Here is a 22,776-nt window from a genome sequence, read left to right as displayed (position 1 = left end):
ATCAATCTGAAACAGCATTATGCCTATCACCCACAGAGTGGTGGAGCAGGACAAATAAGAACAAACTGCTCAAATGTTGTAGTGACACAGGACTTACATGGGTCAAGGCACTGCCACCAGTGTTCATGGCCATGAGGGGAGGGCCAAAACAGGTCTGTCAACATTTGAAATTCTCAGTGGAAGTCCTATAAATACAGGATTGACACTCTCCGAAAAAAAAGAAGTCACATCCTCAGCTCAGACCCAGTGGGAGATGTAATGCTTAATTACTGTGTGCACTCAACCAAAATGTTGAACTCAATTCACACACAGGTGAAAGCAGCACTCCCACAGGCAACGGAGGGCCAGCCACACAATCTTAGACCAGGAGACTGGGTGCTAATAAAAGACATGAACAGGGCCCTACCAGGTGCTCCTTATCACACCTACAGTGATTAAGGTGGAAGACAGAGAGCTGGACCCATTGCAGGGAGGATTATATTGCAAAGAGGTAGAATGTCCCAGTCTGCTCAAAGACAAGGAAGAGAAATAAATGAAGAAGGCCACTCTCACAAAGGTTTTAAAACCTACAGTATCAAGAGCCAGCAGCTGCCTCATGTCAGAGAAAGGATGTTGTTCCAAAACCTGCATAGAGCCACATCCCAGGGACGAGACAACTTCTTGCCAGCAGTACATGATCACAACAAGAAGGAGACATGATATGACTTGAAGAGAGATGCTTAGAGCACGTCAGTGCTTCATAACTGATCAGAGACAAATGCTCCGGGCTCTGGGAAAGAGCCTATTTGTTTATCTGCTGTGCCCAGTGATCCAGCAACACTGTTGTACTCCAGCATTCAAAGACTTTATCTTGAAGAATGATCTAAGCAGACTGTTCTTTGTTAAAAACTTGGATGTGCCACATACAAATGAAATATATGACTCACCAACACAGGTGATAAGTGACAAGTGATTGTACATGTTTGTATAGAGTGGTTTAGGTAAAGTGTGCATTGATAACATAGACAGACCTCAAACACCAACTAGTTTTGATGAAAACTCACATGAAAGCATTATTATGATAACTTAATTTAAAGTGTATAATTCTCCAGGTCTGGTACCATCTCCAAGTCTATAAAAGGTACACACATGGGATGGAGGGGTAGAGTTGTTCTGCCAATAAGCCAGATACAGAAGTAGTCACAGAGTTGGGTTGACAATGGTGCGTCGGGGCAGGGAGCTGATGCTGTTGTGTTAGCAGCTGTGGTTGAGTGAGCTGGACACTGTATAAAGAGAGGGAGCGCTGCCAGCTAAAGACAGTGAATCAGATAAATAAAACGTTATTTTCTGATTGTTTCACAGTCTTTCAATTATACAGCACAAATAAACATGCCCACACCCCCAGACACACTTCCACTAATGCACCACCTGATTTGGTATGAATATGATCCTACGCATCAACCCTCTGAACCTGAAATGCTGGCGTGCTGTGTAAAAGCACACACAGGAACTGCATTGTGCTGGCTTTGGTTTGTTCAGTGTAAAAAAGCAAAGGCGGCTTAATGACGGATTGTCTTTACCAATATAATGCAGGATCTCTGAATAAAAGAGCCTCATGGTTCACTGGGGGCAGAGCTGAACCCTCCGTGTGTGCTGCACATAGGAGAGACAGTGAACCAGATATAGTACTTGAGGTGAGAGCTACACAGGTTATGATACTGTAAGTGGGCGGGCATGGACTAACTATTTCAACAACTTAAATGTGCTGTGTATCGGGATATGGGATTTTGGTCATATAGCCCAGCCCTAGTGCCAAACACACAATAACGACTACTCAGCACATTAAGACTGCCAATAACCTCATATGGATTTTATGTACCCCAAGGACAGATTCAGTCCCTGTCCACAGTGCTGGAACGCCACATAAAGGTTTTTCTGTCGCGGCACTGAAAGAGTATCTAGCCACACTGGTTTTATACCCTTCTCTTCATCAAACATGACTGATTGTTGAGTCAGATGGAGCTTGCAGGGCATAGGATTAATAGTCTGTCTCTGCTGCACACGGACGGCTCAGACCCACCCCCGGTGAGACAGAGAAGAAAGGACGAGAGGAGCAGCAAACATGAGCCTCTGCTATAGTTTGCTGTCATTATTCGTCATGTTGCTCTCCTCCTCTCTCAGGATCAGATCATTAAAACATTATTTTCTGATTTTCACAGCTGTTATGTTCAACAGTACAAATAATCAAACCCACACCCCTACTCAATCCAGAACACACAACACTTGCTGAAAAGTATCAAGCTGAGATGAGCGAAAAAGAGTGATTTTGCTGCAGGAAGCTGAGCACAAATGGGATACTTAAAACACTTAGCCTAATATTAATATTGAAATGGACTTTTGTCATAATTAAGTTTAAAAAACAACTAGCATATCTTGTATGTTTACTCTTAAACTATCAGGCTGCAGCTATATTTTTTATTAAATTATAAGTGGGTGGCAGCAGTTCAATTCCCGGCTCCTCCAGTCCACATGTTGATGTGTCCTTGGGCAAGATACTTAACCCTGAATTACCTGATGGCGCCAACAGTGAGTGAATTTTTTTTTTTTCAGTGAGTGAATGTTAGTCTCCATCTGATGAGCAGGTTCCTGTGTGGTATCTGCTGTCATCCTGTCATCAGTGTATGAATGTGTGTGAATGGATGAATGTGACGTAGTGTAAAAGAGCTTTGAGTGGTCAAAAGACGACTCAAAGAAAAGCACTATAAGTACAGTCCATTTACTTTTTATTTTATTCATTCTCCACATATATGGGGAGGACTCAAATAGGCCTGTATGTAGTTCTGTGTTTCATTTATTTCAAAGCAGGCCTGCACATCCCAGTGGATTTTTTTACTCTCTCTAAAAGTGTTTTTCTTTGTTATAACAGGTATGTTAGCAATAAAATGTCAACAGTTTTCTTTATTGTAGTTCTTTAGTTTTATTAAATGCAACATAAACTATAGTTTGTGTATATATTGTAACTATATAAAAAACTTTATTGGATGTGTTACCTTAATTTTAAGGGTCAAATATGTTTTGCGGCTCCAAGCAAATTTGCAGACCCCTGGTATAAGGGGTTGCAGTATAAAACAGGTACATATAAGGGCTTACATGACTTTCTCCTGCATGCATGCTTTGATCCAAATAATATAACTTTGGATTCATTCTCAGCCATTGTTTGACTGACTGTTAGCTTATTGTGATCATTAGCCTCTAATGGTAGGTAAATCTGGGTGTTGTTGCGTTACATCAGCAGATAACGGTACCACTACATTGTAAAAATACAACTGTAACGCATTCAGTATTCATATATCACCATTATGTTATATTATATTTTTAAGTAGCTCGGAAAATTGCCCTCATATTAAGTATACACCAAGTGTGGCACATTTAGGTTTGTGCCTGTTAGCCAAATAAGTGACGTTTATCGTAGTATGTGTTAAAAAAAGGTCATCAGAACAGGTCACTGCTATAATTTCTTTAAAAAGTAAATGAGCAGTTATCAGATACTTAGATAGATTATTGTATCGTATCTGAAAAAAATATGGACAACCTTAATTCGAACAATCTATTAGCAATATTATCAAGAATGCAGATGAAGCTGAAAAGACTTCACAACTGCTTTAAATGGTCTGTTTAGATTCAGCGTATGACCTGAGCAGCTTGTCTGGACTGTGGGAGGCAGCTGCAGCACAGGAAACCCACACAGACACAGAGAGAGACTGTGACTATAAGTGAACACACACCACATACAAACACACATGCTATATGCACACAAAAAGACCTGCAATGGTTGGAAGCCAAAACATTCCTGCTGTGTGGCTGCCGCAGTGCTAAACACTGGGCTGAGCATGGTGATGAGAGAAAAAGATGTAAATATAGGAGAGGAAGAGGGGTAGTTGCTTTGCTGTTGAAACTTTTTCCTTTTCTTCTTCGTCTTTGTTAGGTGAGCTCTTGACTGCTTCTGAGGAAGTCCCTGTTTTTATATTTGAGTCAAACAAACCAACAATTAAAAGCAAAAAAAAAAATCTTAAGGTATTGCACCTAAAGCTGTGTGTAAGTCAGGAAGTTTCCTTTCTGTCAACCTCTCTTCCTCCACATGAAGAAGACAGGTGATTTTAAGGTTAGTCATTCTTCACAGCCTTCTCACATTTTTAAAATATCCTTGTGATCTCTGAACAACTTTGCCTTCTTTCGTTTATCTGACATGTTGAACCCTGCCAGAGAAAAAGTGGCCTTCTCCTGGTACTTCTTGACACTCTCAGAGACACTAGAGTTTGTTCAGAGGGCTTCAGAGGTACTACTGAGCTCTTTGTTGCTTTGCCCCACAGTTTACTCCCACAGGGTCATGTTCAGAGAGGCCACGTTATTGTTCTCTCAGCTTTAGCTGAAAAAGTGTTTTTATTAAGTTCTTATAGGGCTGAGCTGGAAGTGTCCAAGTGGCATTCACTCACACTATCCTGAAACACTTTGTTTTCTGCCATGACTGCTACTGGCAGCTTGTGTGTCCACCTTTATTTCATGGCCTTCAGGCAGAAAAACAGAAAGTGATCCAGTGATCTTTTGCTAGTCCAGCTTGGACAATTGATATAATTGTTACAGTTGGCAACTTTGCACATTTACACAAGTGAATGAAATGTAGCTTTTCAGCCATAATAGTGGAGTGCCTCTAATGATGGCAATGGTGGTTAGTTGTTTCAATCACTGAAATGGAAATATTTTTGAATTTTTAATATTGGATGCGTTGACATGGAATTTGGGACAGATATCCACATCCTGACCTTTAATCCAGTGCAACCAGCAGGTCAAAGTTGTCACACATGCAGTGAAATATTTCAAAATCTATAGATAAACTGGTACCAAGATTTGGTACAGATGTTCCCTCAGTATGAACTGTAATAACGTTGGTGTATATAGGGCCATCTTCAGGGTAAATTTTAAATTCATCCATACCTTTGGTTTATGATCAAATACCTCCTAAATCACACCTCCAGTGATCTGTTTTATTCCAGTGAGGAAATAGATTCTTCATTTCCATATCAATCTAAACACTCAAAATGCTAATCGTTGCATCTTTGAATAACAGATAAAATGCATGAACTTTAACACAACCTTCCCAATACAGCAGAGAGGAAATCAAAACACTTTGAGTCCACAAAGTGACTCAAAATTGAATCACTATTTCCTGATAAAGTATAGCAATCAGCAACTGAGAGAATTAAACAGGCGTGATTTTATAAATTTCGGCATTGGATTTGCTTAATCCTACCACAATTTCTATGCTTATTTGCTCCAGATAAAATAAAAAACAGGGACACAAACCAATTTCAATGTTTTTATTTGACATTTACAGCATAGTAGAATGTAAACAGGAGAGGCAGGAGACAAAAGCAACCACATTTGACATTACACTCACACAGATCATCCTCCCAGACAACTTCAGTATATAGACACTGAATCAGTAGCTTATGTAATGGTGAAGGGTTTTTTTTCATGGGAAAAAACTATCAAGGGACACTTTTTAAACCATCTTTGGCAATCCTGAGGGTAAACAACTGCTTTATTATTTGTGTGGGTTTATGAATAGAACCTCCTTTGCATTCCTATTTCATACACAGTCTTCTCAAGTAGGAAAAGCTGAGAGGTCTTTGGAGAAATAAATGCATAAAGACTATTTCTAGGGCAGGAGGAGGAAGCTTTTCCTTTTGCAGTTTGTCTTCTCTATACAAATCAAATACCAGTGGTGATAATGAATTGACTAAATTCTTATTCTGCTCGGTTCATTCTACTTCATTTTTTATAAGGCCACTGAGCTACGCAAAGTCACAAAATAAAAAGAGCTGCTGACCTTTGCAGGGTTTATTTGTCAGAGCCCAATGAATGTGATAAAGTTGTAATATAGAAACGGATGAATACTCATCTTCAAAGAATAAGTCATTTACTTCTAATCATTTTCTAACTAGCCTGTCCTTGCCCTTCTGTAGTATCCAACCTAACTGACCAAAAAAATACAAAAACAGAATATTACACCTGAATTACAATATTCAGTGGATTGTAATGGTCATTTGAACCCAGACAGCCTCAAAAGTGGGAAAATGACATTGAAAGAGATGGTTTGAGAACATAATTTTTCTCATGATATTATTTAGCTGAGATATGAACAAGAAATATAAACAAGGAAAAATGTACTTCAGATACAGTAGCATAGGCAACAAATCTAAAGGCAGCAACAACAGGGGAAGCACTTTAAAGGAATAATCTCAAAGTTTTTACTATCTTATCTTTTTCCATTGCCCAGCAGTGGTTGGTCCGCTGCAGAGGGTAAGCAGAGTAAACAGTTGTTGACGGCACACAGGCGACACTGTTTGGATCTGTGGGGAAGTAAACTCCAAAAACACACCTGCAATTATTGCTTATCGCCATAGGTATGTCAAGGAGAATAATATACAGAGATCTTTGAGACTGTTGCTTTAAAGGGAACAGAGTCAAATATTTAAATATATTTATTTGCAGAAACACGTCACAGTGTCCTGCTACTTGCCTGGGCAACCCTGGAGTTTGTCTTGCGACATAAAGCACTGCAGATGAAGTCACCAACCTCTATAACTTTGGCAAGGTTCACTCCCTGAAAAAAAAACAACACAACAAAAATATATATACAGAGAGGGGAGGAATTAAACAAAAAACCTGAATAAATGTGCGGAGAAACATAACAACTGCAAATGCTTCCACACAGGTGCACTGCATGGTGCAGTCAAGCAATAAAGATCCAATCATGCTCTGTGGTTGGTATAAATATGCTGATTTTGTATCAAGATGCCAAGAGGAAGTGATCTAAGTGAACTAAGTGAAAGAGGGCTGATTGTTGGGGCTTATTGTCTGGAGCTTCAGACACAAAGACTGCTTAGATGACTGCTGTTTTATAACAGGTACAGTGACTAAAGTGACATCTGCATTTAGATCTATGGAAAAGACATCTGTAAATAATGTTGTAAATTGTGGTCGGCAACACTCATTTGATGACTGTGATGCACATGCATTATTGCCCTGGTGACAGACAGAATGTCAATGCAGGACACAATCAGACTGTGTCGGCAAGAACAGTCCATCGACAGTTACATAGAGAGGGATATTATAATAGGCTTGCAGTGCAAAAAACCCTCAATAAAAAGATGAATACACATTTGAGTGTTCAGTGGAGCAAAAACTGCAGGCACTGATCTACAGTGGAAAAAAGTGATGAGGTCAGATGAGTCATCCTTCACCTCATTCTCAATAAGTGGGCGGGTGCCTGTGTGGTGTACACCAAGAGAATGTTACAGGCCTGAATCCTTGACCCCTAAAGTGAGGGGATCCAATGGCTCTGTTATGGTTTGGGGGGCAGTTTGCTGGTATGGCTTGGGTCCACTTCTCCCTTTAGAGGTAAGCATCACTGCAAATCAATACATGGTTCTTCTGAGTGATCACCTTTATTTTATGATGAACAAACATTTCTATCCTGAAGGGAGTGGTCATATGTATATACTGTATGTATGTATGTATGTATGTATGTATGTATGTATGTATGTATGTATGTATGTATGTATGTATGTATGTATGTATGTATGTATGTATGTATGTATGTATGTATATGTATATATATGAGGGCTGTCAAAGTTAACGCGTTAACGCAAATTAATTTTAACGCCATAAATTTTTTATGCACAAGTTGTGTTTGACCCTTGTCCTGGCCTGTAGTTTGGAAATAATGCAGCAGTAACGTTTTGGATAACAAGCAGAGTTTCAGATACCAAACATACAGTTATACAGAGAGACCTCCTCCTGCTCGCCAAAGGTGTATGTATGAGCGTGTGTGTGTTTGACAGCCCTAGTATATATATATATATATAGTACCAGTCAAAAGTTTGGACACACTTTCTCATTGATGTGAATGGCAAAGTGTGTCCAAACTTGTGACTGGTACTGTGTATATGTATATATATATATATATATATATATATATATATATATATATATATATATATATATATATATATATATATATATATATACATATACATATATACATACACAAACACACACACACACATATATATGTATATTAATAATATAATGAGGATCAAAAAGTAGGATCCTCAGGGTGTCAGAAATAGATGTGTGCAACAGGTGATGTAGTGAAACTATTCCTCCAGCAGGGGTAAGGATTGTTAAATAAATTGTTCCTAGCTCAGGACATGCAATAATGTGGGCTCAGGCAAGCTGTGTAAATCCACCGTTATTATAAAATAAACATTCACAGAGCAGTATGTTTGCAGAACGATCTGTTTATGTAAATGAGCTCTGAAAGATTGTATGAGTTGGGTTGATGAGATGGGATTATAAAGACATAAACTACAGCAGGTCTGTCCAAGTGCACTATGAAGACATACTTACAGTTTCTATGCCCATGCCGTGGAGCATGTAGAGTACATCCTCTGTTGAAACATTGCCAGATGAACCCTGAGCGTATGGGCACCCTCCCAGGCCAGCTACTGCAGAATCCACCACACAGACCCCCATCTGCAAGGACACAATACACATAGACATTCAGCGCCTCCACACATGCTTTAACCTCAGGTAAAATCTAAGAACAAAGATCCTTGTTCTGATAGATTGTTCTGCCTGGTGCAGTGTGCCTTGCCAGGCCTGCGGTCATGTTTTACAGCTGTTTAGGAGAACTGTGGGCTTATGTCTTGAAGATGAGTGGGCACAGAATGTCCCACAATATGGCTTAGTCATCCTCTTTGTCAGCTTAAACCACCAGCACCACATAATTACGGCCTTGTTCATATGAGAGGAACATTATAAATGATGAACAGAACATTTCATATGTTTCTGATTGTCCTGGTTACTCATGTTTTTACAGTACTACTCTGCCCTTAACCATGGGGATTCACTTTCTTGCCACATTGAGAAGACATTTTTTCCTTGGCTGGATGGTGTCTTTTTTCACTGTGCCAACAATACAGGAATTGTAACATTAATGCACTATTGGCATTTGCTGCAAACTATTATCATTAGTGTCATAAACTATTTCACTGATGTCTTTGGTTAAACATTCCAGTTTTATGGTGGTCTTTGTACCAGGCTGTCTTTGTATACAGACATGCAAACTCATGTAATATTTACACCTGCGAGAGATAAATTTTAAGTGTGTTTACTTTGTGAATGTTTGGCCCACATGGCTGTTTACAGTCAACATAATTGTTATATTTAGTGGGAAAATGTTCTTTTTTTTTATTGCCTACAATAAAAGAAAAATGTGTCTGGCCTCCATGTGAAAATGAATGATGCGTTTTCAGTTATTTTTCCAAATATTTTGGACAGCTTACAAACATCCGGAAATACTGCTTAGCAAATATTAGGACACTGATTTTTTTTTGATGTTGCATGAAGAATTGATTCATAGTAATATATAGTATTTTACAGATTCTAAGAATGCATATATTACACAAAGAGACAAACCTTCACTACTTGCTGTGTATGTGTATAAGTTGACCATGACTATACCCTTTGTCTTCACACCAAAAAATGACGAAGCCAGACCTTCAGTTTTCAAAGTCATTACTGATGAAGGTCTCAGGATGTTTTCCACATGTCCCTGGGATTGTCATGAGAATATTAAAGATGTTTTCCAGCTTCCGTGGCAGAGCCAGATGTCAGAGGATCCCACAGTGAGAGAAAATTAACACACTGATCTTCTCAGTGGCGTTGGGTCATGAAGGACTTTCACCCTGTGGAGCAGGACCAAGCAAGCAAAATTGAAAGAATCTCTACTGCTTTTTTTTTTCTTCTTTTAACAATGCTGCTAATTGGTTGCTTTTCCTCCAGACAAGAACCTACTTCTTTCAGGGGCTGTCTGAGCCAGCCGTAATTGCTGTTTGTGTTGGCAAGGCAAGAGGAGGAGGTGGGGTAGAAGGAGGAGATCTACTCCGGTGTGTGCAGTGCACGAGATTTCCAGACCTTGGTCAAAGCCAGAGCAGGATATTGTACTAGGCAGAATTTTTTGGTTGTATAAACACAGAGTTGTAATCTACCATGCCAATCCTCTCGCTTTCAGCTGCTAACCGTGTAAGGCCGGGGGTCTTCAGCATACTGTTTCTGAGTGAAACAAAACGAACCGTTGAGCAGCATGCCCTGTTTCTCTGGACACTAATCACGCAGGAATTGGTGGTCAGCAGCTTGAGCTTGCCAGCGCTCAGTTAGGTTCACACTGCCCAGAAACCAGATGTGCACTCAGTGTTAAAAAGCCATATTCAGTGAGCTGTGGCCATATAAAAACAATACATTCCTGTATAAAGACACAGTGCATTTTGAAACTTGCATGATTTGGGATAAGCTTGTTGACATTCTACACTCTTAGTGGACGAGGCTGAAGATGGACATGCTCCCATTTCGGTTTTATAACTGCGTCAGAGAGAGAGAGAAAGAGAGAGAGTGTATTCAGTGAAGGATATGAAGCAGTGATGCTTTACCCACTGCTACATAAACTAGGAAGCTGACAGAAACTGTCACAGATCCACTGCTGACACATATATCACCTCTTTCCAAGAACACACAAATACACCACAGGAAAGCAATCCCTAGATATTGGTGGGCAGTTGGGTGATAGACAAAACAAACATATAAAGAATAAATAAATGACATTTTTATTTCAAGATTTATTCAAGTAGAAATTCCGAACAATATAATCAGTTCACTTGCCCTCTGCATCTCTCTCTCTCTCATTTCCGGACATCTCTCTACTGACTGTCTGAAATAAAGTTTAAGTTTATGTTGCCCATAAAAACAAAAAAATCTTTCATTGGGTAGGAGGTGGCAATATACGCAAATATATAAAAATAACTATCCATGGACTATTTATTTCAAAATATATGTATAATAAATACTAATCGGCTGACAAAGACAGCACAGACCATGCTGAATGCACGTGTTTATACTGTATGCTTATTTTTACTTAGTATAAAATACCCACAAAACGGGGGCCTGATTCATAACATTGTCATATTGCCAGCAACAGTAATTATTCATACACCTACTAAACCACCACAATTTTTCTACTGTAAAAGAAAAAAAACAGAAAGATTTTAAATCTTAAAAATAGCACATATTTTTGATAATCTCATAATAATCTAACAATCTGATATATAATATACTGTGCATGTCAAATGTTAGGGACAAATCTTGAATATGAAAGTGTGTGTGAACTTCTGACTTGTCCTGTATGTGTGTATTCATCCTTTTAAAACAGCTTTTAATATTATATTGTTATCCTGTTTTATTCAAGCATTCAGCGCTTGCATTGTTTTAACTTTTGCATTCGTCATGTAAAAGCATCTTTGAGTATCTAGAAAATATAGAATCTAGAAGTATAGTAGTAGAGTATCTAGAAATTGCTTTTTTAAATTACTATTAATATGTCACTTTATTCAATCATTGTTTAAGTATTGTGATTATTTTGTTCAGCTCAGATAGTACTGGTTTTTCTTCTGAAGGACAGAACTTCACCACTGACCAAAAAGTGACGATTTTAATGATGATTATAGTGACAAGCATGGTGATAGTGATGGTGTAGATCATGATGGTGATGATATGATAATGTCATAAATTGAAATGATAACTTCATCAAATCAATATATCATCATCATCAACACCAATTATAAATCAAGAAATTGCATGAAATCTGACAAAGGGTCATTTACAATGAAATGATCAATACTCTAGTGCACATTAGAGAAGATCTCCACATATTAGTTACACAGTTATCGTCCTGGTCAAACAGAGTATCTGCTGTTCAACTACAAAAAAGCTCTTCATGGAAAGACACAAAAAAAGTGCAAATGAATGTAATTGTTAGTGGAGAGCTCAAGTGTGAGCACATACAGGTTACACTGTATTCCCCAGCTACAGCAGTACACAATACACTGAAATTGCGGGTAAGAATAAATAATTTTCCTTGCCAAACCTGTGAAATCTAAGTACATACGTTGTCATTGTGTGACCTGCCAGGAGTAGGTTTGTAACAAAGCCCCCCCAGACCTCCTGGGGAAAAAAAGAAAAGGTACAAAGACGGAGGAATGTCTTTATCAAGAACAAAAGAGGTGACTCAGGGCTGACAGCGTTGGGGGAATTCATTTCTCTCCCAGTTGGTGGTGTGGACTTCTGGCACACAGTAATGAAAAACTATGATAAAATCTTTCATTTCCATCTTGTTTATGGGTGAGCAAATGGTAGGCTAAATATCCCCGACTGCTATTATTTTCTGTGGCCACAGGGCAGCTGTGATGAATCATTCTAAATATAATCCACAGAGGAATTCCACCATCCCTCTGCACTTTTTCACTACGGCATCCAAAATCAAGGTTAACTTTAAAAGTATTTGCTACTTTACACATGGATATCATTGAGCTGTTTCTGCAGCACAGTGCTGACGTGTTGTGGATACAGGTGAACAGCACAGAAGACAAAGCTGACAAAAACATCAATATTAGACTATGTTTAAGTTTTTCTTAGTTTAGAGACATTTTAGTGCAGTTCATATTGATATCTGATCAATGTTTTACACTGAAGTGAGAAAGCAAATGTGTGTGTGTGTGTGTGTGTGTGTGTGTGTGTGTGTGTGTGTGTGTGTGTGTGTGTGTGTGTGTGTGTGTGTGTGTGTGTGTGTGTGTGTGTGTGTGTGTGTGTGTGTGTGTGTGTGTGTGTGTGTGTGTGAGTGAGAATAATTTTTAAACTTAAATATCACTGAAAATCGACCAGGTACCTACTGTATGTGATACCTAATTTAAGATGTTTTACTATTTAGTGTGTGTGTACTGCTCTCTGCTACTTTTAGTTTGTGTGATTGACAGCAAAATACTGTGAGAACACCATTACTTTACAGTCATCTTAGACAAACTAAGAGTCACAAGGAATAATGATCTATGCATGTTTATCCTGTAAAACAAAGCGCTAATGAAGTTTCTAGCTTCAAAGTTGGGTCTGCAGCTGCACTGCCGTTCATCACATGCACGGCAGAGAGCGACTGAGAGGATCGTTTTCCACTGGCCTTTAAGCGCAGCATTGTCAGAGAGTTCAACAGCCAAGCGACAGATGAGTTAGGAGCCCCCCAGGGCCCTTCTATCCACCTAGCTCTCAGTTGCTTTGTCCAACAGACACTGAATAGGTGAGCCTTTGTGCTGACCCCCTCACATCTGTTGACCCACCCAGCCCCCAATGAGCTTCCTCCTCTGCAATGACAATGTGCTCCAGAGAACCGATACAGCCATATCTGCATTACCTCTGTTTTATGTTTGGATTCATGTCAGTTTAACTTTTGCTACTGGCAAGTGTTGAAAAACACCCTGACCAAAGTTCCTGCACAGGGGATTACAAGCTAATTAGATTTTTTGTTAGCTGTGTAGAAATAGAGTATTTTACTGTAATAGTACATGGAGCTTTTTTTCTTCTTCACTACAATGCATGTGTACTCTGAAGGGAGGGCCCACTGGAAATATCTTGTGTTCATTAAGATTCTGGGATTTTTTTTCAGTGGGCAGTTTGTGAATCATCTCGCTTTGTGGGGAGGCTTAGATCATGTTTCTTAATGCCCCTCTTCCTTGTTGACTGACGGTTCCTAGTTTTCTGAGTGTCCCATTGTAACCTACACATTTGTTTTGTGCCTTCTCAATACTCACCAAACAGAGGATACATTCATAACGTGGTAAACTGACACATTATCATTGAACATTCAGGTTTACAGTGAATTTCATAAACATTTAGACAACATTTGTTTTATACCAACGTTCCACACTGACTTTTTTGGATATAACATGTTTAAGAGGGGACTGTCAGCTGTAACTTGAGATTTATATTACATAGACACTTATTTCATGTGATTATATTCCATTAAGGTCAAAAATAGCTTGAACGTGATTTTAAACTACCTTAGAAGCCATAGACCTAGATTTGGGAATGATGAGAACCTGCTTTTGCCTGACTCCAGTGGAAAATAAACATTACCTTTGTTCATTGTGAAAACTGAGGAAAATATAGTTGAATGTAACTCAGAGTGCCTTGAAAATTGTCTAAAAAGATGGATTGAGAGAGGCTTAACATATGATTATCCTCAGCAGGAATAATGATTTAAAGCCTCAGAAAAGACTTGTGATCTCCACAGTGTTGGCAGTCACTCGAGGAAGTTGAAAGATATCCTGGAACAAGTATTGCCACCTCAACTTTGCTAGCACATCTGGTTGCTCCTCTTCATGTCATTATGAGTAACAATGCTGATTTATGCAAAGGTTGGGCATATATCCACATTAGACCTTCAGTTTCCACAAGAATATTCCTATTCATCATAAGGAGAAGGATGTGCATGTGAAGGCGAAGGTGCCCAAAACAATCCTTGCCAAGACAGCGGGAAAACAGAAAGTACAGAGCCAGAGGATGATGCATCCCCATCTTCTGCTTGTACAGAGGAGATTCAACATTTCCTATTCTGAGATAAATGGGCTTTACCAGTACTGGCAAACCATCTACAGATTTTTGCAAGAGGTAATTTTTACATCCATCACACAAATATCAGATTGTTTTAATACCTTCCTCCCCTGGAAGACAAGTGTGAATGGGGAGTGCATTCTACTCTTTATCAGAGCTGTCTTTTATCCGTTTCCTCTGAGACGCCTAAGAGTTTTCTCAATATCCCTGCCTTTTCAGGCATATCACACTGCTACATCAAATTTGCAGAGACGTCAGTGCTTCCTATCGCTCTGTTTTCAAAGATGTCCATTTAAAGCTCACCAGGTTTAGACAATTCTCAAGCTCCATCCCAGAATCTACAGGTCTCTTTTTGAAGTGATCTTGGAGTCATTCTCCTTCATTTTTATGAACTTGCAGAAATGCAATGAGCCTTCAGAGATGCCCACCCAGAATAAAACAGCATACTCCAGCCACGGAGAGGAGCGATCATAAACCTTTACAATAGTTTCTTGTAGAAAAATAGATATATTTCATTCATTGCTTTTGTCCTTGAGTTTTTCTTTTGCTTATTTTCTTAATGTTAATGTATTTTGTGTCCAAGAAAACTAAAAAATGAAGTGGAGAATCACCAGCAGTGTATCCTTGAATTTTAAAGTACATTGGTAAATTATATTTTTGTGTGTGTTCATCTTTGTTTAAACTATCGTCTTTTGTATTGTAAAACTGCATACACACAGGGTTTAGAAGGTCAAAGATGAACAAGTTGATTTGTTGTACTGTGAATAAGAAACATCAATTTCAATGTTATTTTTGTTGTCAAAACTATTCAATAAAACTGGTGGAAGATATTTTTGCTGCTACATCTAATACTACAATACTAATGAAAGGCATGATTTTCTCTACTCATGGTGATAACAATCATAGTAATAATAATGGTTATAACATAATCATTCATTAGAGCAAGTCATGGTAATAATAAGGTAGTCTTGGGATGACTGGTCAGTTCTTACCTGAAGTGCAGTAAGGATGTTAGGCAGTGCTTGCCCGTAGGTGTCATGGCAGTGAACTGCGAGAGCGCTGGTGGGCACCTCCTTCATCACACTCTGCAGCATCTTAAACATGGAACCTGGATTGCCAATGCCGATGGTGTCCCCGAGAGAGATCTCATAGCAGCCCATATCATATAACCTCTTTGCCACCTGAAGAATAGTGAAATATACAGTAAAATGAGCTGGTGACACACAGAGAAAGACACAGAGAATAGGGACTGTTACTTTCTACTTAATCAAATATGCAAGAATCATTGCAAGTTTTGTTCAGCATTGAAATAGCAAAGACTTTTCAATTTGACAATTCTTTCATCCTTATTGTTTATATTAAATAACAGTCCAATCTGTTGCTACAGTCAGCATAATGTGTAAAAACCAAAAGGCTTCAACTCAGCTCTGTGCACATAAGAAGCTGGGCTGTCAACTGACAATAACAAGTGGATTTCTGAGCATAATAATATTTATCTACAGCTTTTGTATCAAAATTTAAGATTTATTAATGCTTGAAAAAACTGAAAACAACCGTCTAATCCCCAGGCAATTAAACATGCTGCTGATACAGCATCCTGTTTTTATTTTTTTTTATCTTATTTTTTAAATAAGCATAATCTCATATATTCATGAAGGTCAGAAAATATGTGAAAAAAAGAAGAGAAACTGACAGTGGTAGTTGCTTAACTTTAATTGATGTAAGCTTCCATTGTTTATGTCAAGAAAACCTATATTAAGTAAATGTTTATGTAAACTATGTCAATGACAGTATTAGCATCTTCAGTAGAAGTAACAATAAGATTTATCTTACCTCAGCAACTTTGGAAGGTTCAATATGTCCCTCGTGGGGGCATCCAAGAGCACAAGAAACATATCTGTAAAAGGACAATTCTGTTTTAATGTGTTCATGAAATTAGATTGTTTTGGATGTTGAAGACAAAACTGAGCTGTTGTGCATGTAGAGGAGATTCACTGTCAAATTTTGGTCCTGTGGTGTCTAAGCTCTTGATAATGCTTTATATGTAGGACTTATTCAATGAAAAGCCACACTGCTTTTGTTGCTACTCAATGGACAAGTGTATAGATAACATGAGGACAATTCTGACATTTGCTGTTTTGGCTGTTCATCTATGTTCTTTGTCAGCGCGATATCTCAAAGTCCTCCAGAAAGGTCCACAGAAGATTTTGTTAACAGATGGGTGATTCGATTTTGGTGGTGTGTAAGTCATTTGATAATCATTATCAAACAGTATTTGTCACACGGAATTTGCCAATGTTTCCACTAATCCACTGATGTTCTGTGTTTGTGTTAACCACATTTAAACCATTATGTACAGTGAAATGCTGATCTAATCTAATTTAAGTAAACATGCATAACCATTGCAGTGGCTTTTACTTCCATGCACTGTATATGATAAAAGGCAACACTGTATATCCAGTATCTTAAACTGTTTTGTTTGCTGTAATGTACACATGTGGACTTGTGGTTTACTTATGCACTGATATAACCTGGTGACCATCTGGAGCTTTTATGTAAAGCTATCATAACCTTTAGTGAAAAAGTAAATCTGACAAAAGACTGTGAATAAAATGCTTTGTGTTTTCACTCACTCTAAGTGACAATTTAATATACTGAATACTAACCCACGGACTGGAATTTGTCGTTCTTTGGCAGCGCTAATGACTTCCTCAAACCTCAGCATGCTTTCATCAATAGAGCAGTTAATATTTTTTTTACTGAAACTTTCAGACGCTGACCCAAACACTGCCACTTCTGTAGCCCCAGCTGCAACCTTACACAGGAAAGAAAAATGAACTTGTAAAACTGCTTTGAACACTGTGTCGGAGTCACACATACGTAAGTGCAGGAATTCTCTGGCAAAGAAAATGTGGTGACAACAATTAACTTAAATTGACAAGCATGACTCATTATGGTTTCTAGTAGGGATCATTATACTGAATTGAAAATTAATGCTTACAGCGTCCTGGAAGCCCTGCATGTTAGGTGTCAAAACCGGGTACTGAACATGAGGAGCTCTCTGGATTCCTCTGAGCACGTCAGTGTGGTCCGCCATCTAAATGTCAAGGAGGAAAACATATGATGTATAAAAATAAACCTTCAACATCAGCCTGAACATGTTGCTGAGAATACATCATCCACCATGTTTTCACATCCTTGTTGGCAGCACATGAGCCATAAAGGACAGAATTACTTTTTCATGCCATGTTTTTTTTCAGAATAAACAAAACATGGGGCTTGAACATGTTTGCTCCCTCTCGTGAAGTAAATAAATACAATTTATGACAGGTAATGAAAGGTCGACTTCATGAAGAATATCTAAAAATAGTCCTTAAAAAAACATCTGTGGGACCAACAAGGATGCTGGAGGAGCAGACTTTCCTCAGTAGTTGTGCAGACAAGAAAGAGGGCTTAATAAATCACTCAGCACTCTTTTGCTGTGCACAAAGAAGAGTTATTACCTGCGGTACCCACTTTGAAGAGACAAAGCTGGTGGCCTCGATCACAGGCAGGCCTGTTCCTGAGAGCATGTCTATCAGCTGGATTTTCACCTCTGTCGGAACAATTTCCTGGGGAACAATGAAACTGAAACAGCTCTTTCTGGATTTGATTCCTCTCAAGATGGGAGGTACAACAAATAAATATCTTGCTGCAAGCACATTGTTATCTACATTCACATGCTGAACCTTGCACCTTATGGACATTTTATCTCTCAAAATATTAACTATCTCTTATCACACATTGTGGAAAATACCACGATTTCTGCATCCAGTGCAGTCTGTAAAAGTACTGGCGTGCAGTAAGGAAATGATACAAAATGCTAAAAAGAGTAAACTAAGCCAGAAGCTGTGTCATCTTTCTTGTTGAATTTCAAAGAAAATGTAAAACATATGCTCCTGGCAATTATGGCACACAGCCCATATGGTATGTGTTGTTTTATGTATGAAGGATACATACTTTATTAAATATAAAGGAAATTCATGACAGTACCTTTTCATTTTGAAGTCCATCTCTAGGCCCAACTTCAACTATTTTAACAAACTCTGGATACTCATGTCCTGTAATGGTCTGAAAAGATAAACAGAGCAGAGAATAAATGGAGGAATTCCACTCAAGAAGACATTTAACACAGTCAGTCATCCTTTTGGTCTGGACATGTTATTTCTAACATGAGCAACTCTGTATACCTCAATGCTCGATGATATCTGATAACCAAAACATAAGCCTGTCATGCAATTAGGATGTAAACCCAAGAGATGTGTCATAGAGAAAAGACTGGAAAAGAAGGCAAGGGTAACTCCGCAAGAACCACAAGGGAATACCATCAGGGTATTTTTATGGCTTGAACCAGATAATAATTATGGAGAATAAAATCCTTGTTGAATTTTAATGTACAACCTGCACAGAGATTAAGGATGGTATGATTTATAAAAACCCTCATCCTCAACTCTGGTTAAGGATAAGGATGTCTTCGTAACTGAAAGAAAAATGTGCCTCTGGTGCCGTGCCCATTATTCTGAAACGTCAATAGTTCGAAAAAACTTCACATTAGACTGAAAGCCCATTAGTACGACAATCCATCATCCGAAAAATAAAAGCCCACTGCTCTGAAGGCTTGTTACTCTGAAAGGACACACTCTCCCGTTGCCTAGCCTGAACCCACACCCAAAAGGATGCTAACCATTGCCAACTATTTTCGTTAGATGTCACATGCTAATTTGCATATCCATGATGTCATGATATAATTATATACATACTTTTTTTTTTTAAATAAATTTGAGTGAAATCAAACTAGCAGCTCCTGAAGGTGTATCTAAATCTACCTTTAATAATAATATTTCTGCACTGTTGTATCAATTCTAACTGAAGTATCATGAATAGAGAAATGATGCATGCACTGGAATAAATTTCTTGATTATTAACTATGTCTACAAAACAAAATCAAACGTAGATAGTAAAGTTAGATCATTTAGCATAAAAGTACTGAGTATCAGTGATTGGTCATTAGGCACACACATTCACAGCTCATTCACAAATCTGACTGATGATAAGTTAGCTGAACATCCTGCTACTCTATCCACCTGCTGAACAGTCAAGTCAGAGAGCCACATTAGCGCTTGTTCACTGAGAAATACTGGAAATGTTCTTTAAGGAGAAAAGTTAAGGTCCATCCAAAGGGTTTCTAGATATGTCACTCTACTCTTTTTTGATAAAAAGGAAAAAAAAAGCTAAAAGGGTTTCAAAGGTGATAAATCAACAAAGTCATTACATTGACATCACTGCTGAGCAGTTAGCTGTTAGCAAATGACAGTACCCGTTAGTTAAGCAACGGTGGAATGTAGCTCACGTTAATTAACAGCTAAGCTTTATTAAGTGCATTTAGCAAGTTACATAGATAGCTACTTACTGTATGTTGTGGTCCATTTTATGGGATTTTCTACTTTACTTCACTACATTTTAAGAATAAAATTATAGTTTTTAAGGCACAACGTGAATTTAGAAAACATCATCTATTGTCACAGATTAAACTACCTAACAATATATAAAGTGGTTAAGACTACTGTAAGCTAACTCCACCAAATATAACACTATCATTTAAATTCTGCTAATTACAAAGTTAATGTAAGTTAAGTTCGATCAGTAATACAGTTCAAATTAATTAGTATAATATATAATAACATAATGGGCTATTTAACATAATACTTCAACCTCTGATAGTTAAAATACATTTTGCTCATAATACTCAGAATCAGAAACAGGTTAGCAATAAACATGTTTCTGAAAGTATTATGTAAAATGATGAATGCATGGCTGGCTCTTACTTGAAAATGATTTGACAGTGTTTTTTGCTAGTATTTGAGGATTGCAATTGAAAAGAAAAGGAGACAATTATAAGAAGCCAAAAATATCCAATATAGATGATTCTTGAGTCATTTGATTTAAACTGAATAGCAAATCTGTTATTTATTAAAGCTTAATACTTGATCAGTGGACAATATTTGAATGTAAATAATCACTACAGACAGCACATTAGTCCACTTTCAAAAAACAATAATTCTTCTTATCAAATTACTAAATAATCTTGTTCCCTTGTGGAGTGACACAGACAAATCTAGTCTAAATCTAGTCTGTATATTTACTTATAGTCAGTTCAGAGGGATGGAAATTTTTTTTAAAAATTTAAAAAAAATTTTAGAAAATTGCCTCCATTCTCAACATGACTATAATATGTGAAAGAGGAACATCATTTGCATTGAAAAGGAACATTATATAAGCACCAGTAGCATCAGCACTGTCCTCACTGGCTGGCTGCTGTACAGCCTCTGTGTCATGAGAGTCATGTGGCAGAGCATGTGCAGCAGATTAGAAACAAGAAAAAAGACGCCCACCTTCTCCGCCGGCAGCCAGCGTCTCAGCCATGGGTAGTCCTGGATGACTTGCTCATAGCTTAAGCAATGCTTCACTGTTGTGGGTGCGTTACCCATCCGTAGGGCTGCTGTTCAGCCTGCCGCACCTTTTTGTCCTCTGTTACTAACCTGCTCAGACTGCTGCAACAAATGTGGCAAATTGAAGCGTCAGATCAATCTGCTAATGCAGGCCTGGATGATGGAGGGCCTTGTTGCAGGAGGATATGGGATTTGAGGATGGCTGCAGCCGGTGGAGTATGACTCAGCAGTTGCCATGGCAGCCACATCCCTGGCAGGGAGGGGATCAAAACAGAGACGGATGGGGAGGATGGAGACTGCGCAAGGAAATGGTGTGAAGCAAAGTGGGAAATGGAGCGATATGGGAGATTAGTGCTGCGCTTCCTACAGGGAATTCTTGTGGAAGCATTTTGAGGAAAAATATAATGTGTGCATCCAAAAAAGCGAATTGAGGTGCAGAGAAAGACACATAGGAACAATAAAGGGAATAGAGTTTGTACAGCTCCAAATCCGCTCCAAATTGTTTATTCACAGGCTGAATACTGAGCAATACTGGAAGCATTTGACAGTATTTACAAAAAAAATCTCACAGCTGATATTTTTTAGATTCAGCAACCAGATTAGATGAATATTCACCTCCCTCTTCAAGTGAGAATTGAAGGCTTCAGGGAAACAGGCTGCTTTGATTGATCTCCTGTGACCTAAACAGTTGAGGGGTTTCCATTGCCAGACGTGCCACTGCTGCCAATGTCAACTGCATGGTGTAATAAAATCCCTTGTTAAGCCAGGGCAACATTTACCAGAGAAAGAACCATTCTTCTGAACCCAGATGTTAACAATAGAGGGGCTTAATGAAGTCCTTGCATTCAACCATCTCACCACGCTAAACTGCACTGTGATGAGAGACCTCTACCTCTCTCTCAGGGGACGGAGGCGACTCATATCATCAGCCCTTTGTAGCAGACTTCAAGGTTGATGTCTATCAGTTGCCACCCCCTAAAATTTAAAATGCCTTTTTTTTTTGGTGTATTGCCTCTAACCGCTTATTCATGGTGCTCCAAGGCACAGAAAAACAAGCGGCAGCGATTATACTTTGAAGTATATGACTTTAAAATCAAAATTTCACACTTAAAATGATACATTTTATTTTAGCTTTGTACATAAAACCAAATGTGTGCTGATTCTTATTTGTGCCAATATGAATAAAGTCAAAATAAATGATTTCATGGTTTTAGTTTGTTTGGTTTTAAATTATTTTCAGATGTACTGTAAATCTGGGTTTAAAGCAGAGATGGGAAGTAAGGATATCAGAGCAGCACTAAATTAGTGCAAATTATTGCTGTCATAATTATGCTACCCAAGCAAAGCACATATGTTTGTTTTATGTAAAACCTTATAAATAAATGTTATGAAACTAAATATATTGTAATAAATCTTTATAATAACATAAAGTATGGTTGAAAAATCTATTTTCATCAACACTAAACACATGTAATCCATCATTTGTGTTTGCTTTCTATTGTCAGGAAAATGTTTCTGACTTTAGAAGGAAAAGTTTCTTTGACTCTGTTTATGATAACTGCATCAATCACTTAACCCTAACTGGCCTTTTAATATCACTATTTTCAAGGAAACTGCAGCCACAGTTTATCTTGACAAATACCAGCTGCAGAGGGTCACTTAAAAGAAATGGCCTTCAGGGGCCTTCCTGCTTTTAGGAATCAATGTCATGCAGGTGAGCACAAACTTTAAAGTTTAAGTATGGTATGAAAAT

The 22,776-nt window shown here is 38.2% G+C and overlaps 1 protein-coding gene across 1 annotated transcript; it reads right to left on the bottom strand.

Annotated features, from left to right (window-relative positions):
• Positions 1-6,448: 6,448 nt before the first annotated feature.
• On the bottom strand, positions 6,449-21,062 carry hmgcll1 (3-hydroxymethyl-3-methylglutaryl-CoA lyase like 1). Its single transcript, XM_062430655.1, has 9 exons — positions 20,967-21,062; positions 18,568-18,645; positions 18,039-18,146; positions 17,537-17,632; positions 17,202-17,350; positions 16,369-16,432; positions 15,528-15,716; positions 8,452-8,577; positions 6,449-6,643 (listed from the first exon to the last, which is right to left on the bottom strand). The coding sequence occupies exons 1-9, from the start codon at positions 21,060-21,062 to the stop codon at positions 6,539-6,541; spliced, it is 1,011 nt and encodes a 336-aa protein (XP_062286639.1). The 3' UTR covers positions 6,449-6,538.
• Between the last annotated feature and the right edge of the window lie 1,714 nt (positions 21,063-22,776).

This window comes from Scomber scombrus, chromosome 12 (assembly GCF_963691925.1).
Source record: "Scomber scombrus chromosome 12, fScoSco1.1, whole genome shotgun sequence".
Classification (NCBI taxonomy): Eukaryota; Metazoa; Chordata; class Actinopteri; order Scombriformes; family Scombridae; genus Scomber; species Scomber scombrus.
This window is presented reverse-complemented; position numbering and strand designations above follow the sequence as displayed.